Source organism: Microcebus murinus, chromosome 2 (genome assembly GCF_040939455.1).
Source record: "Microcebus murinus isolate Inina chromosome 2, M.murinus_Inina_mat1.0, whole genome shotgun sequence".
Taxonomy (NCBI): Eukaryota; Metazoa; Chordata; class Mammalia; order Primates; family Cheirogaleidae; genus Microcebus; species Microcebus murinus.
This window is the reverse complement of record NC_134105.1, coordinates 98683417-98700938: the sequence shown is the minus strand read 5'-3', so window position 1 is coordinate 98700938 and position 17522 is coordinate 98683417. Positions and strand designations below refer to the sequence as shown.

The 17522-nt window shown below is 45.9% G+C and overlaps 2 protein-coding genes across 4 annotated transcripts in view; one reads left to right on the top strand and one right to left on the bottom strand.

The window, feature by feature from the left end:
• Positions 1 to 462: 462 nt before the first annotated feature.
• POLR3GL (RNA polymerase III subunit GL) overlaps positions 463 to 17522 on the bottom strand; it is a 43382-nt gene continuing 26322 nt past the window's right edge. The window contains exons 3-10 of one of the 3 annotated variants that reach the window (XM_076000059.1): positions 12526 to 12834; positions 4017 to 4184; positions 3552 to 3681; positions 2180 to 2248; positions 1776 to 1832; positions 1469 to 1542; positions 1222 to 1335; positions 463 to 949 (exon numbers count right to left, since the gene is read on the bottom strand). In XM_076000059.1, coding sequence (XP_075856174.1) covers positions 863 to 949; positions 1222 to 1335; positions 1469 to 1542; positions 1776 to 1832; positions 2180 to 2248; positions 3552 to 3681; positions 4017 to 4142 — 657 coding nt within the window. In that variant the 5' untranslated portion in view covers positions 4143 to 4184; positions 12526 to 12834 and the 3' untranslated portion in view covers positions 463 to 862. Of the gene's footprint in view, positions 950 to 1221; positions 1336 to 1468; positions 1543 to 1775; positions 1833 to 2179; positions 2249 to 3551; positions 3682 to 4016; positions 4185 to 10886; positions 11002 to 12525; positions 12835 to 17522 lie in introns of those variants that run through there. The other 2 variants (XM_012761949.2, XM_012761952.2) reach the window with 2 other exon arrangements.
• ANKRD34A (ankyrin repeat domain 34A) lies at positions 12826 to 17519 on the top strand. Its single transcript, XM_012761938.2, has 2 exons — positions 12826 to 13181; positions 13726 to 17519. The coding sequence occupies exon 2, from the start codon at positions 13842 to 13844 to the stop codon at positions 15330 to 15332; it is 1491 nt and encodes a 496-aa protein (XP_012617392.1). The 5' UTR covers positions 12826 to 13181; positions 13726 to 13841; the 3' UTR covers positions 15333 to 17519.

Sequence of the window (17522 nt, the reverse complement as noted above, 5' to 3'; positions counted from 1 at the left end):
GGAAGAGGGAATATGCTGAATAAGAGTTGGCTCCTCCTACCAACTCCCTCCCTGCACCTGGCTTTCTTGACTCTCTCCACAAAAATAGCTGTAATCATTCTTTGTAAATAAGGACAAGATCAAGGTCAAGTGTGGGAAAGAGAGGGCCTGTGTGCTTGTGAACATGTGAGAACAGAAACAATCATGTCCCTGTGGCCTAAAGGACCAGAGGCTCAGAAGCCAGTGGGTCTGCAGGGAACATGGCCTGTTCTTTTCTGCAACTGACTCTGCATAGCCCTGCAGATGAGGTCCTCAGTGTTCCATGGCAGGACTGGATTTCAGGTATATTTCCCACATGGGCATAAGATGGCAGGCACAAAGGACAAGAGGCTAAACCCTCCGGAGTGTGTCACACTTTACTCTGCTCAGCTAGGCATCCCCTTCATCCCTCCAGCCCTTTTCCACCAGGCCACATCCAGGACAGACAGATAAAAACACTTTATTTAAAAATATAAAACTGGCCTTACTCCTCCTAACTGCTCCCATCCCCAATTATCTCCACAAAGAGCTGTAAAAATTAGGTAGGAGTATGTGTACAGCTGTCTCAGCTCTAGCAACCCCAGTTCTTTCTACTCTTCTTTCTCCCTTCATACAATTGAGACATTTGTCCTTTGCACCTTCCCCAAGATATGAGAGGTGCTACAAAGGTGGAAGGAGGGAAGGGTAGAAAAGAGGCTGTCATCACTCTCTATTCCTATCTCCTCCATTTGGTCTGAACCAAATGATTTACTTGTCCACAAAACCAAATAACAGGGACAATTACTCTCTGTATCTCCAAATCAAGAAAGATATGTGGGTCCAGGGTATTATTTGGAGTACTTCTTCAGTATATAGCCTCATCCATATTGTCATCACTGTCACCTCCAAAGTCTTCTCCATTGTCAAAATATGACATGATATAATCAGTTTCCTGAAATGGAAAAAAAGAAGTAGGAGTCAGGTCTGCTTTTGGCATTCTCCTTCCTCCCTGTGCACCAGGCCTGGATATCCCTTCCAGCTGTGGTTCATTTCTGAGAAGAGCCTGGGGACAGATGAAATGGATGGAAGCCCCTACCTTTGGGGGCGCTATCTCCTTTAGCCCTCCACCCCTCTGAGGAGTACACTCCTGCCGTAAAGAATAGAGATCCCCAGAGTTTACAAGGAGAAGAGAGGGGGGCTAAGGTGGAAGGAAACTCCCTTCACCTCTTCATGTTCTTCTTCATCATACTCTTCTTCTTCTTCCTCTTCCTTCTCTTCTTCTTCTTCTTTCTCCTCATCTTCCTCTGAAGTCACTTCTTCTTCCTTCTTCTCCAGGGTCTCATGTGAAGATAAATAAGAAGAGAAACTCAGATTCAGCTCACAGTAGGGAAAAATTGAGGAACACATGGGGACAAAGAGAGAAGGAATGGATCTAGGTCTCAGGAGGTCTCTATGCACACTTTCTCCTCACCTCTAGTTTCTGTATTGTTTCCTCTTTATCTTCTGTGGTCTTAGGGGGCCTCTTGGGGAGTAGAATGGTGATCCCTGGTGGGAGGATCAAAAGGTGAACCGTCAGAGACCAAATCTTGCTAGCTTCCCATCCTCCTGCAGAGAACATGTCACTCTGCTGCCCTCGTGTGGCCACTATGGCATCCAGCGACAACACTTGGTAGATTGGGTAGGAATTGGGAGGACAGGGGAGACCACCAGCAGACTTGGCCCTCCAGCAGACAGAGGAAACTTCTATTCTCTACTTCTTGTTTCCAGATAACACTCACGCTCCTTCTGTAGCTTCCGCACTCGGATCTTTAGCTCCCGGGGTAGACGCCGCCAATCTGGGAATAGTAGGAATGTGAATGTCAATAGAACCCTGCCTGGTGTCTCCTATGAATGATGACTGGTTTTATTTAAAGGACAGGTGAGGGTTTTAATGGAGAGGAAGGAAGGGGCTGGGTCAAAGTTGCTCGGACCAAAATTGTGGCTTAGATGCCTCCTGAAGAATGGGAGTTATTTAATAGGTCTTTCAGGTACAGTCTGAGAGTGTTTCAGAAGATAACTAAGGCTCTAGTTTGCAGACAATGGATGGGGGAGGAGGATGGAAACACCAGCAGTGGTGGCGGAGACTTAAGGCCAACTTAAGGATTTGAAAGAAGGGCAGTCAATGAAAGGGCCAATCACCTACCAGGGTTCCAATCGATGGCATTGTCAATCGGTCCTGACATCTGATATTTGTCTGAGTAACGCTCCACATCTGAGGGGTCAGAGGTCAAGAGTCAAAGTTATATCCCTTCAGAGCCCTAGAACAGGGCTGTTTCTGAGGGTCCAGCCCTCTTAATTATCAGGAATTATCTGTCTCCTCACCCCAAACCCACAGCCCAGGATGTTAGCTTAAGTGAGGATCTCATCACTTTTCTTTTTTTATTTTTGGAGACAGGGTCTTGTTCTGTTGCCCAGGCTAGAGTACAGTGGCATCATCATCACTACAGCTTCAAACTCATGGGCTCAAGAGATCCTCCCACCTCAGCCTCTCCAGTAACCCTCATCATTCTTCTAACCTGCCCTCTTGCCACCCAAAACTATGATGATACTTTTTCTCTCTTATCTCAAAGGCATAGCCATATTGAGTAGTGTGGTACAATGGAAAGTATACCAGGAACAAGAAAATAGGGTTTTAGGCTTCTCTTTACTCTTTGTTAACAGGTTAACTTAGGTCTTTTTTTTTGAGACAGAGTCTCACTTTGTTGCCCAGGCTAGAGTGAGTGCCATGGTGTCAGCCTAGCTCACAGCAACCTCAAACTCCTGGGCTCAAGCAATCCTACTGCCTCAGCCTCCCAAGTAGCTGGGACTGCAGGCATGTGCCACCATGCCTAGCTAATTTTTTCTACCTATTAGTTGGCCAATTAATTTCTATTATTATAGTAGAGACGGGGGCTCGCTCTTGCTCAGGCTGGTTTTGAACCCCTGACCTTGAGCAATCCACCGGCCTCGGCCTCTCAGAGTGCTAGGATTACAGGCGTGAACCACCATGCCAGGCCTGACTTAGGTCTTTTATCTCTCTGAGACTCAGCTTCCAGGGCTTTAGTAGGAAGGCACCAGTTGTCAATATACTGAAATACTGTACTTCCACACTAGTTGGTAAATGTCCACTGTCCCAAGCTTCCTAATAGTGTTCCCTTCCTCCAGTCCCTCCTAGTCTCCCCAACCTCCCCATGATCCACTAAACAAAGCATTAATACTTTATTTAGATGGGGTTCTCAGAGACTAGGCACCAGCCCCCTTCTGATGGGTTGGTGCTCCAGATTATAAAAATTTTTAATACATCCTCCCATTTATATGTGTGAAATGAGATCTTAATATTTAACCTCCCACTGTTCCAAGACTATTGTGAGACCCAAAACAAACCATGAATACTATAATACATTTCAGATGAAGGAGTCATTATTGTCATCCCCCAGTTAGTGCACTTCCTGGGCCTCTCTGGCCCCCAGTAGTGCTGAGCACAGGGCACTGCCCATAGGAGGCACTCAGAACATGATGCCAGCATTCCAACTGACCTCTTTTGGGGACAGCTGGCCGGATGAAGTAGGGGAGCTGCCTCATGGCTCCTCGTAGCTCCTGCTTCAGTGCTAGAACATATTCCCCTTCCTCTCCTGAGGGCAGAGGCACTGGGCGGAATTCCAAGGGCTAAAGAGGCAGGAGCAGTGGTCACTTCAGGGAGAAAACACTGAGTACAAATCTGGGAGAGCCTCTCCTCCCAACTTAATCCAATGCTCCCACTAAGCAGAGGGTCAAAATGAGAATTGGGAAGCAATGTAGCATTTTGAAAGCTGGGGACCTGGCAATGTGAGAAGTAAGGGTAAGATACTTTTTGGCCTGGAAAACATCCCTGTGAGTTGGGAGTATAGAGACAGGGAGGGGCAAGATGAAGATGGTTTTATGACAGTTCAGAAGAAATCCAGGATCATAAACAGTTATCAAGGGGTATGCGGAAATCTTTGGAAGGGAGGGGAGACACTCACAGGGAAGAGTGGAGAAGGCTGCAGGGTGGGTGGGGGCAAAGCATCCCCCTTCCCAATGCCCACGGCTTCCATGTTGAAGGTCAACTGGCCCCGGCCACGACCCCGGCCCCCACCCCGGCTGGCCATGGTGGACAGCGCGTGGGTATTTAGAGATCCAGCAAGAAAAACCTGATAAATACAAGAACAAAGAGAAAAAGAAGTACAGTTGAATGAACAGGAAACCAAGGAAGTACAAGACACTCATTTTTCTTTCCCTGGGACTTGAAAAGCCATTATCATTCAATTAATTCAGACTGATAAGGCATAGTACCAGACAAGGAATTTCTTTTTTTTAGACAGAGTCTCACTCTGTTGCCTGGGTAGAGTACAGTGACATCATTAAAGCTCACTGCAACCTCAGACTTCTGGGCTTAAGCAATCCTTCTGCTTCAGCCTCCCTAGCAGCTGGGACTACAGGATTGTGCCACCAGGCCAGGCTAATTTTTTCTATTTTTGGTGGAGATGGGGTCTCATGCTTGCTCAGGCTGGTCTTGTACTCTTGATCTCAAGCAATCCTCCCACCTCTGCCTCATAGAGTGCTAGCATACAGGCATGAGCCACTGCACCCAGCAACAGTCAGGGAATTTCTGAAAATATAAACATGGATGAGACATGGTCCCAACAGGATAGATAATTGCAATATAGTGTAATTGCAGCACAAAAGAGAAAGTGATTAGATATTTATTTATTTATTGATTGAGACAGAGTCTCCCTTTGTTGCCCAGGCTACAGTGAGTGCCGTGGCATCAGTCTAGCTCACAGCAACCTCAAACTCCTGGGCTCAAGCAATCCTTCTGCCTCAGCCTCCCTCTGCCTCAGCCTCCCAATCCTTCTGCCTCAGCCTCCCATGCCTGGCTAATTTTTTCTATATATATTAGTTGGCCAATTAATTTCTTTCTATTTTTAGTAGTGATGGGGTCTCACTCTTGCTCACGCTGGTTTCGAACTCCTGACCTCAAGCTATCCGCCCACCTGGCCTCCCAGAGTGCTAGGATTACAGGTGTGAGCCACCACACCCGGCCTAGATCCTTAGATAAAACTTTTTTACATCCCTAAGACAATCTGATGGTTATCACTATCTGCATTTCTACATATTAATATAATCTTTGAATTCTTTCTCTCCATGGCTTTCCAAACCCAATCAGGCTCCAGTTCAATCCAATGCAATGTATTTCAGCAAAACATTTATTAATATTAAGCATCTAACAAGAAAAAGGTAGTGTGCTGGGCACTGTGGGAGCACAAGGATGAGTCACCAGTTTCATTGTCAACCAGGGGAAAAGAGACATTACAATCAAATTGTTCTTTTAAAATGGCAATTGGAAGCACAGAATTTTAGAATTGAGAGGACTCTTAGAGATCATCTAGTCCAAACCCCCTCCCAGTGCAGGACTCCATTCTGTAAATTGTTAGTTATATAGTTTATAAGTGGCATTTTCCTAAAGACAAGGTGTCCATTCTCCCCCAAGACAGCCCATTGTACTGTGATCAACTCTGATGATAGAAAGTTGCTCCTTCCACTGAACTGAATTCTGCCTTTTGTTATCAATCCTACCAGTCAGAGGCAGCTAGGATGGGGGATAAAATCAACAAATGAAAATGAAACTTGAAAGAAATGACATTCCAGTAGCAATGAGCACACCTACCACCCAGATCTTGGTTTCTAATACTATTTTCCAAAAAAGGAACCAGGGATCCTTAGAGAAATGGTTGATTCTAAGACAGGGTAGGAAATATACAACATGAGCCTGGAGCATGTTGAGTCATCTGAAAATAAGAAAGTGCTCAAAACAACAACAACCACAGTCACATATTGATGGGACTATGTCAAAGGGCATAAGATCAACTGAAAGAGCTCCCAATGTCCAAAACTAGAATAATTTGAGCAAAAAAATAAAGTAGTATTGAATTATAACATGAAAGTATGAGATATTCATGAATCCATAGTGATATAAATAAATGACTGAATTAATACATGGGGAAGAAAAGACATATCATTCATGCAGAATTCCAAATAAATTATGTAGATACTCCACTCTAAAAGTACAGGAACGTGACTATCCACTCCTTAAGTGTGGACTGTATAAAGAATTTTGTCCAAGACAATTTTGGAAATCAGAGAGGGGGATTTATAGTAGAGAGACTGGACAAACACTACTTCAGCCAGGTGACCAAGGTCAACATTAAGTCATAAATTATGTTGATAGTATGTGCCCTTAATATTATATGATGAAATGTACCTCTGTGCTCATCCTCCCAAAAACACATAACTTCAGTCTAATAATGAGAAAAAATATCAGACAAATTCCAACAGAGGTGTATTTGACAATACACTTCACTCCTCAAAACTGTTAAGGTCATCAAAACCAGAAAAGTCTGGCCAGGTGTAAGTCACGCCTGTAATCCTAGCACTCTGGGAGGCCGAGGCGGGAGGATCACTCGAGGTCAGGAGTTCGAGACCAGCCTAAGAAAGAGCAAGACCCTGTCTCTACTAAAAATAGAAATAAATTAGTAGGACAACTAAAAATATATGGAAAAAATTAGGCAGGCATGGTGACACATGCCTGTAGTCCCAGCTACTCAGGAGGCTGAGGCAGAAGGATTGCTTGAGTCCAGGAGTTTGAGGTTGCTGTGAGCTAGGCTGACGCCATGGCACTGTAGCCTGGGCAACAAAGCCAGACTATGTCTCAAAAAAAAAAAAAAGGAAAGTCTGAGAAACTGTAGCATTTAAGAGGAGCCTAAGGAGACATGACAACTAAATATAATGTGGTATCCTAGATAGGATCCAGGTACAGGAAAAGAACATTAGGTAAAAATCAAAGAAATCTGAATCAAGTATGAACCTTACTTAATAATAATGTATCAGTATTGGTTCATTAATTGTAACAAATGTACTATACTAATATACAATGTTAATAATAGGGGAAACTGTGCCAGAGATATATGGGAACTCTTGGTATTATCTGCTCAATTTTTCTGTAAATCTAAAATTGTTCTAAAAAATAAATCTATTTTAATAAAAAAAGAAATGAGTAGCAATTCAAAACTCACAAAATATTAGTTGGCAGAAAAAAGATTTTAAGATAATATGTAGAAGGTAATCTATTTTGTCAAAAATAAAAACACACATATATAAATTAAAAAGCTGTTCTTGAAGGATATACACCAAAAATTAAAATGGTTAATTTGAGGTGATGGAATTTTTCTGAGGATTTTTTATTTTTTGGTTATGCATATTTTAGGGTTTTTTTCTATGCTGAATAGGTACTGCTATTGTAATAAGAGAAGAATATTCACTTAAAAATTTAAAAATATGGTGATAAAATAGTAGATGAGAATAATAATTTGTAGGTAGAATGAGACAGTAGAAAAATGTATATCGGAGGAATGTGGAAAGTTTCAAGTCTAACAGCCATGAAAAATTTGAGAAAAATGGCTATCAGTTAACAGATTAAACTGTGACTTATTTGAAAAGAACAAAATTGGAAAGACAAGAGGTCTTGTGGAAATTACAGAAAGAGTAAGAATTTGTCATCATGTCCTCAGTCTCTTTCAAGGAAAAAGACACTCTAACCAGCTGGCTTAGGTATCTTTCCACTTGATAGATACAGTTCTAGCAGTGAAGATAGGAACTGCTTTGATTGCAAAGTAAAGAGGAGTTAAGAAAAGGCCAAGAGCTTTGAGGTTATACAAATCCAACACCATTTCTACATATTAACACATTAACTACCATATGAGTTGTATTTAACTCACACTAGTTTTGAGCCTGGGGCCTTGTGAAGCATACGTAACTCAGACATCTCTTTACCTTGGGAGTCACAGGGTTCAAGGGGAACTCATGTTGCCATGCTGTAGCATACATGTTACATGATGGGTGGCCCGGGGGCAAAACTCTGCAGTTGGTTCGTGAAAATCTTACTTATTGAGGTTCTTATCATTACAATTAATATTGACAATTTAATTGCATATAACTCACACCGAAAACAATAAAAAATAACAAATTTTTCATTAGATTGGAAAGGATCATTTGTTTTCAAAGTGTGTTTTTGTTTGTGGTTTTTTTTAGGCAGAATTTTGCTCTGTCACCCTGGCTAGAGTGCAGTGGTGTCACTTTGTATGTTCAGCATACAAACAATATTTCAAGTCATGGCTGGGCGTGGTGGTTCACGCCTGTAATCCTAGCACTCTGGGAGGCCGAGGTGGGCGGATAGCTTGAGGTCAGGAGTTCGAAACCAGCCTGAGCAAGAGTGAGACCCCCATCTCTACTAAAAATAGAAAGAAATTAATTGGCCAACTAATATATACAGAAAAAATTAGCCAGGCATGGGAGGCTGAGGCAGAAGGATTGGGAGGCTGAGGCAGAGGGAGGCTGAGGCAGAAGGATTACTTGAGCCCAGGAGTTTGAGGTTGCTGTGAGCTAGGCTGACGCCACGGTACTCACTGTAGCCTGGGCAACAAAGCGAGACTTTGTCTCAAAAAAAAAAATTTTCAAGTCATGAAACTGGGTGAGATTCCTAAAGATGTGGATGTGGACAGAAAAAAAAAGAAATCCAGAGACTGAAAATTGGTGCACTCTAATATTTAGAGTTTGCTATATTTGTAATAAATAAAACAAGAAGGTAATACTCATATATTAGAATTCTTGAGAAAAATAATCATCCCAATAGAAAAAGTGGGCAAAGGACATGAACAGGCAATAGACAGAAGAATGGCCAATAAAAACCACTCTTCACCTATCAAATTGACAATGATTTCAATAATAATCAGGCTGTTATGAATTGTTTTCGTATGGAAATTCTTATACTTCACCGGAAAACTAAAAACACAATCTTTCAAGGGGAGTAGTTTGACCACTGCAATCAACAATCTTTTATATGTTTATATACTTAATTCAGTAATCCTACTTTAAAAATCTATCCCAAAGAAATCATCAGATATGCATGCAGAGATTTAAGTACAGGGATGTTCATCAAAGAGCTATTTATGATAGCAAAAATTCTGAAATAACCAAAATGGTCCAACAACAAATGAATGGTTAAAAAAATAAAATATCCATCTTAGACTATTATGAAGCCATAAAAACCATGACTCCTAATAATATTTAAAGGCAGAAAAATGTTCACAATATAAAATAGAGTGGGGGAAACATAATATAAAATTGTATTGATTATATGGCCCTATTTATGTATGCGATACACATGTGTATATGTATATACATACAGAGAAAATAAACTGAAATGATACATGTCAAAATATGAATAATAGTTATCACTACATCATGGTGGTGAAATATAGGTATTTTAAAATATATTTATGTGTTTCCAAATTTTCTAAAATAAATATTATTACTTCTATAATTGGAAAACAAAAGGGATGGTTTGCTGTTAAGAATACTATCACTAGAACAGATTTCCCTTTTTTACAATGGTAGTGTGAAATGCATTTCATTGAGCTATATATTTCTTATTTAGAATATCTGTAGGATATTGACTGAAGAATAAATATTCAAAAATGGAGGCCAGGTGCAGTGGCTCATGCCTGTAATCCTAGCACTCTGGGAGGCTAAGGCAGGAGTATCGCTCAAGGTCGGGAGTTGGAAACCAGCCTGAGCAAGAGCAAGACCCCGTCTCTACTAAAAATACCAAGAAATTAATTGGCCAACTAAAAATATATAGAAAAAATTAGCCAGGCACTACAGCTGCATGCCTGTAGTCCCAGCTACTGGGAGGCTGAGATCGGAGGATCGCTTGAGCTCAGGAGTTTGAGGTTGCTGTGAGCTAGGCTGACACTCTAGCCCGGGCAACAGAGTGAAACTCTGTCTCAAAAAAAAAAAAAAAAAAATGGAAAGACTTGCAAAGAGAGACAGGGAGTTCTCTTACTAAAGATGTTTATGGGGAAGCTGGGTAAAAATTTATTAAATAGAGTTTATCAGAGGAAGGATGCATGGCTAGAGTAGAGGATTCACTATAATCTCTAGTGTTTAGTCTTGTGTCTGGTATTAATAGGTGCCCAATAAATATTTGTTGAGTGAATGAATAAATAAATACATGATTTCTATGGTCCCTTCCAAACTTGAGATCTTGTGATTCATAAAGCCTCCCCTCACCATTCCAGTGCTATTCACTTTCTTCCTTCTCTAGACTGTGGGAACAATTACCAAACACTAATATTACGAACCACTAATTTAAAGGCCCTTAATTATATACTGCATTGTCTTTTATTGTTCCCTAATTATGTTAGGAGTTTAAATTCTGCCTCCTCAACAAGAGTACTAGTTCCCGGAAATCAATTCCGTTCAGTTAACGCTTATTGGGCACTATGCATTAAGTACCAGAACCTGCCCAACGAAACCTTATATTCTAAAAAGTACAGAAACATTAAGAGAGCGTGCACTCAGTGTTCTAATAGAAGTATACATAAAATGCTATCGTCGGACGGGGAAACAATTAATTTTGCAAGAACATCAATCCAGGAAAGCCACAGGTAGAAGGAAATATTTTTGCTGAGTCCTGATAGGTAATAGAAGTATGTCAGGCTCTTAGGGGGATAATATTAATAGATTCGGGGGAGGCTGATGACATAGGAAAGAATCAGAGGTACAAGAGTGAGTCTTTCTCACTTTCTGCTTTAATATGTCTCTCCGTTGCACGATAGAAAACTACGGTTTTCAATACAGCAATGGGAGCCTAGGGTAGAAAGGGTAGGGAGCGAGAAGGGGGCTGATCCAACAGGCAGCTGGAAAGTGTTGTCTATTTTGCAGCCCGGTCCGGGTGAACTAGCTCGGCAACTGAGGTACCGAACCAGGTCAGAGCCACCAGGTCGGAGCCTTACCTGCTGCCCCTCCCCCACGCGGAGCCCAAGCCGCGGCCAACTTGAAATTTGCTCGTCTTCCTCAAGCCGCAGGCGTTCTAGGCCCGCCTCCCGAAGCTCCCTATTGGTGGGTTCTCCCGGCCAATCTGGGAAAAGCCGAGGAGGGAGGTCCCCGCCCCCTGGAAGCTTGGAACTAGAAGGGAGGGAGCGAGTCAGCCTGAACCGTGGCTTGGGAAGCGGGGCGAAGAGAGATGTGACTGCAGAATCACCAGGGGTCAGTTATTTCCGACCTCACCCCAGATGGAGGAGCTCCTGGCCAGCGAGAGTTCACAGGGAACCTGACGTTCAGATCTCTTCGAGGGACTCTGTTTAGGGAGCACCCACAGAGAAGCCAAAGGAGGAGAGCTCCTACAGAGAAATGAACCCCTATCAAAGCTGCTCTTTAGGGATCAGTCTTTTTGTGACATTGGCTTCTCCACAGCTTGGCCTCTCCTCTATTACTCCAATCTTCCTTTCAATCCTACATTGCCTCCCTCTAGCACCACCAATGGATACTTCTTTTCTAAAAATGTTTTTGTGTAGGTTGCTGCCGTGTCTATGAGAAGGTGGGAAGAGGGTTTGGGGAAGGAAGGATTGAAGACCACAGTCCAAGGTTAGGGAGGCTGGGCAAGAATATAGTGTTTTCTGAATGTTCTACTGCCCCTTGGTAAAGTAGGACAGGGTGAAAGGAATCGTATTACTTTCACAGAAAACAGAAAAAGGGAAAGAATTCAGAGTGAAGATAAAATCTAGAAGTTACTCAAGAAGACCATCTCAGATGTCAGCGAAAATGGCTTCTAGACTGAGAGGCTGTAGGTTCAGTGGCAAGTGTCCAGTCTTTGGAATGGGAAAGAAACATAGCTGTGAAGCTCTGGAGAACTTGCTTAGCCTTATTAAGTCTTAGTTTCCTCACCTGTAAACAAGAAGATAATAGTTCCTACCTTACAGTGTTGTTGTGAGGACTGAGATGATGTATATAAAGCACTTGGCACATAGTTGGCATCTAAGAAATAGCTAGTAAAAATGGGTAGCTTCCCTGCAAATATTCTCTCTCCTCCTTCCCTGGGAACACTATTTTTAGTATCTGTGTCTGGGGGCCTCTAGCCTCCGAATTATATTAGGATCCTAGGTGAGCTTTCTAAGTCCTTAGGATTTTTTCTCATCTCCCACTTCCCTTGGTGCCTTCCAGCTGGACACAAACTCATTCCTAAAATATGTAGATGGAAGCTGTGGTAACCATGGAGACAAGGCGGGTGGCAGGGAGAGGCAGAGACAGTGTGAGAGACCAACAGCAACAAATAGGAAGAGAGAAGACATAAGGAGCGATTCAGACAGAGACCTTCAAGAAAGATGGAAAAATAATGAGTCTAAGCAAGACAGAGAGCAAAGAGAGGCAATGAGAGAGCATGTGTTACAAGGTCTGCTCTTCTTCTTGCCCCTTTCCTCTCTCCTGCCAAGAATATGGGATAGAGGCATCTGAAAATGTCCCTTACCCTATCTAAAAATTCCTCCGGATATCCACCTTCCTCATACTTATCTAAGAGGTCTACATAAGGGAGGTGAGGTCCAGGTTTCTCTGTGATGCGTGCTCCATTTTGGCAGAGGTAGGGTGGGGATGTACCTGTGTCTGACTCCAGGCTGGATCACGCTCTCCCTGACAAACTACAAGAAGGCAGCCAGATCTCCTGTCTCTGCACAGTATGGACGGCGGCTGTGGATCCAAATCGCCTCTCTACACCCCTCTGCACAGTGTGCCATGTGCCGTGTGTGGCAGGTCAGGTCTGACGCACAGCAGCGCATAAGAAACACACCAAGTGCAGAGAATGGGGATCTGCTGAAGCTCCAGCGAAGAATCCGGATGGTCCTTGTCTGAGTGGTGGAGGAGTCCCCTAAGGAACACTTAGGTTTGTTGGGGCTGAGGGGAGGTCTGCTAAGAAAGGGAAGTCAGGATTGGAGCCTCTAGATTTTGGAAGGTTTATGTGTGCATGGGTGGGGGAGCAGTTTGGTACCCGACGCCCCCACCCGCAGAGACTGAGCTATAAATAGCACAGCAGAGCTCCGCCCCCCCCCCAGCTTCTCTCCTCCGGAGCCGGCGCTGTGCCCGGGGCGCTCCGGGAGGAGGGACCAGGATCCGGCGCGGGGCGCAGATACAGACACCAAGGGAATCCGGGTGCCCCCCCAAGCCATGTGGGCCCCCGGGAACCCAGCTCCGCCACCCAGGCTGCCCCGTGGCCACGGCCTCAATCCTGGCCGGGCGGAGATTCTGCGGATATTCAGGTATCTATTTGGGCGCAGAGCCTGGGAGGGGAAAAAGCAAGGAGTGATGGGGAACATAGCAGGGGCAAAAGAAACCCCCAATTCTCCCTCCGCCCGTTTTAGGTCCCAAACGCAAGCTGCTTCCCTCCCCCCACTCAATTTTTGGGGCTGTGGCAACCTAAAAGAGGTTAGGAATGGGAATATGTGTGTGACTGTATGGGTGCATGTGTGTGGGTGGGTGGTGTTCAGCATCCTAGAAAGGGGGATTCCAAATGTGGATACGAAAAGGGGGATGCTGGAAAGGTCTGATAAGCCGTGGGGTGAGGGTGGGGGTGCGGATATCCCTGCGCGTGCACGAACGCATTTGCACGCGCTCGTCCTTTAGTGCGGGTGCACCCTTCCCACCTCCTCAGGCATGCGCTGGGGGGGAAGGGGCGGCTCAAAGGCATGAGTTAGAGGAAGGACTGCGTGCAGTGGAGATCTTCCCCACCCCATGCCGGGTCCCTCCATCAGTGCCTCAGTTTCCCTGCTGAATTCATCAATAAGATCTTTCTCTTTCTTGCAGGGATCTGCTTTGCCACTGAGACCTCAGGCCTCTGCCAACCACCACCCCCACACCCCTAGCCATCCTCGGCAGGTCCCAGTCCCGGCTCCGTCGGTTCCCTCGCCCCAGCCGCAGCTATGCTGCACACCGAGGGCCACGCTCTTCTTCGGGCCGTGGGTCAGGGTAAGCTACGCTTGGCCCGTTTGCTACTGGAGGGAGGCGCCTACGTGAATGAGGGTGATGCCCAGGGGGAGACTGCGCTAATGGCGGCCTGTCGGGCCCGTTATGATGACCCTCAGAACAAGGCGCGCATGGTACGCTACCTCCTGGAGCAAGGCGCTGACCCGAACATCGCAGACCGCCTAGGGCGCACTGCGCTCATGCACGCTTGTGCCGGGGGTGGGGGCGCCGCGGTGGCCTCGCTGCTCCTTGCCCACGGCGCAGACCCCTCCGTCCGAGATCACGCGGGCGCCTCAGCGCTTGTCCACGCCCTGGACCGCGGGGACCGCGAGACCCTTGCCACGCTGCTAGACGCCTGCAAGGCCAAGGGCACGGAGGTCATCATCATTACCACTGATACCTCTCCCTCGGGCACCAAGAAGACCCGGCAGTATCTCAATTCCCCACCATCCCCAGGGGTAGAGGACCCTGCTCCAGCTCCTCCTAGCCCGGGGGTCTGCACGTCGCCTTCGGAAATCCAGCTGCAGACTGCTGGAGGAGGAGGGCGGGGATTGTTATCCCCTCGCACCCAGGAAGAAGAGGAGAAGCGGGACGTATTTGAATTCCCTCTTCCTAAGCCCCCTGATGACTCCTCCCCTTCTGAGCCGCTCCCCAAACCACCACGTCACCCCCCTAAACCCCTCAAAAGGCTCAACTCCGAGCCCTGGGGCCTAGTAGCCCCTCCTCAACCGGTCCCGCCCGCGGAAGGGAGGCCTGGGATGGAGCGCTTGACCACCGAATTCAACGGCCTGACCCTAACGGGTCGACCCCGTCTTTCCCGACGTCACAGCACTGAAGGCCCGGAGGACCCGCCCCCATGGGCGGAGAAAGTGACGGGTGGGGGTCCTCTCTCTCGCCGAAATACAGCTCCAGAGGCTCAAGAGTCTGGTCCGCCTTCAGGGCTGAGGCAGAAACTGAGCCGCATGGAGCCGGTGGAGCTCGACATCCCCGGACATCTTTGCCCTGATTCGCCAGAGTCCAGTCGCCTGTCCTTGGAGCGCCGCCGTTACAGCGCCTCCCCATTGACCCTCCCTCCTGCCGGCTCGGCTCCCTCCCCGCGCCAGTCCCAGGAGAGTCTGCCTGGGGCTGTATCTCCGCTGAGCGGAAGGAGGCGAAGTCCCGGGCTGCTGGAGCGCAGGGGCTCCGGGACCTTGCTCCTGGACCACATATCGCAAACGCGGCCAGGTTTCCTGCCCCCGCTCAACGTCAGCCCCCACCCCCCTATCCCCGACATTCGCCCCCAACCTGGAGGTCGGGCGCCTTCGTTGCCTGCCCCTCCCTATGCCGGGGCACCGGGCTCTCCCAGGACCAAGCGCAAATTGGTGAGACGACACTCCATGCAAACTGAGCAGATTCGCCTGCTAGGAGGCTTTCAGAGTCTAGGCGGGCCAGGGGAGCCAGGGCGCTGAGCGAAGTGAGAGGAGCCAAGGAGGGTGGGGATCAGGACCTTGATGGGACAGGTGGGAGAACCAGCTCACACACATACCATGGACAGAGGGGTCTCTTGCATGTGCTCATGGGAACGGTGCACACACACATGGTTAAACATGTGTCCACAAGCACAGCACTCTTACTAGCAAGAAAGGATAAGCACTCCATTTACTGGGCATATAGACATATGCATTCATGCCCTGGTCATTTCACATGCATGTGGGATTACTTGTATACCCACAGGCACAGCACACTAATAAACACACATGGCCACTTGTGCTAGGGTTCCAAACTCACTTGCATTTGTTCAGAAGCAGTAGGGAACCCCCTACTATGGGTAGTCTCCAATATCTTTGCCCTCCTGCCAAACCAATCCCTTGCTTTCCATGTATACCCTGCAACACAGCCTATCATGATTTTGCATACTCCACCCTCTTCATGAATATCCCACCCCATTCTGCAGGTCTTGCTTCTCTCTCCAGGCCTGGCTCCTTGTTCATACCCTACTTCCAGCCCTAAACACTTTTCAGGATATCTTCTTCACTCTTCTTGGGGTTCCTGCAGCAACTCCCAGCCTCAGTTCTGCTGCTGCCCTTCCTGCCTCAACTTCACTTCTCAATTAACTTCCTGCTTTTTATTCCCAGCCTGTTCCCACAACCACTACAATAGGTTGTCTCATTTTCTATGGGGTGGGTCATGGGCTCTAAGCTGCTCTTCTGTCTGTCTGAGCTTATGAACACCCCCACAAGGTAGAAGTGGGGAGTAACCCTAAATCACTCTTCTCTCCACTTGACATATCAAATAAATGTGTTCAGAAGTCTCTGTTTTGTCACTTCTGCCTGGAAGTGTGGGTGTGGGAATGAGGAATGGGGAGGGAGGGCGATCCTAACTTATAGCTATAATGATCCAGGGGATGCTTAGAAGTTCCAGCCACCTTCTTTTCAGGAGACCAAGTGACCAACTGTGGTTGTAGAAGAAAAGGCAAGTGTCCTGTGTCCTGAAGGTTTTAAGGCATTTGGCAGGCTTTCATTTCCTCCAATTTCCCCTATGTCCATCCTTGAATTCTTTAAGACTCCTACAAAGAGTCCCTTCCTCCACCAGCAGATATATCCAGTATATTAACTGCCCTTTTTCTAGCTTCCTATTTCTTGGCCACTCACAGTTTTTACTCAGGGTCTAATTTTCATATCACCAGCTGAGTTTCATCTATTTTCTTCTACTTCTGGCCTCTATTTCCTCATCTTTGATTTCTTTGATTTCTGATCACTGCAGGAGAGGTTGGGGTGGCAGTTAATATAACCTCACCTAAGTAAAAATTGCAAAATGGTCAATTGACAGAGTGTGTAGTGTGTGTGTGCATGTGTGCAAAGAAATTAGAAGAAACTAGCCTGACAGTTTCTATGAACAAGGTACCTTTCTTAATCTGTCCCCCACTATGACTTCTCAGCTGGTTTTCTGCATACACTCTCTTTCTCACTCTAAAGGGAGGTAAAGGGAGCCTTTCATTCTATTTGCTTACTTTCCCCCTTGCTTATAATAGATGAAATCATAACTTTACCCAACAATGTGTCATAATGAAAAAATAAAAATATTGGGAATCAGAACACCTATGTCTGAGCGCCCCTTAGCCATGTCCTCGCTATTTAATTTTGGTCAATTTATATAGCCTCCCTGAGCATCTGTTTCCTTATCCATAAAATAATAAAATCTAGTTAGTGATTGTGATCATTAAATAAAACAATGCACTAAAGTACATTGTATAGTATATGCTCATGAAATTCCAGTATCTTTCTTGCTTTCACTCCACCACCAATTGCATGTGATACTGGACAAGTCGCATCACTTCTCTGAGCCACACTTTCCTCATCTACATCTATAAAATGAAATGGTCAGACAAATGATCTCTAAGAATCCTCTGTGTCTACAATTCTCTGCAGCCTTGCATGCAGGCCCATTTTTTTCTTCAAGCCCCGCCCCTGGGTTCTAGCTAGCTTTCTAGTGCTAGCTACAGGACTCCCAAAGACGCGCCCAAGCTAAGCGTCAGCCTTACAGAAGACATCCCTTTTTCTTTTTGCAATTGGTCCTCAGAACCTCCGCCCTCCTCAATAACTTGCCTATGGCGGAGCGGGAACCCTCTAGCTCCCGCCCCCTCACTGGTGATTGGCATG

Bases quoted from the DNA above. Each gene is read 5' to 3' on its own strand.
- ANKRD34A (XM_012761938.2), top strand. From the start codon at position 13,842: ATGCTGCACACCGAGGGCCACGCTCTTCTTCGGGCCGTGGGTCAGGGT.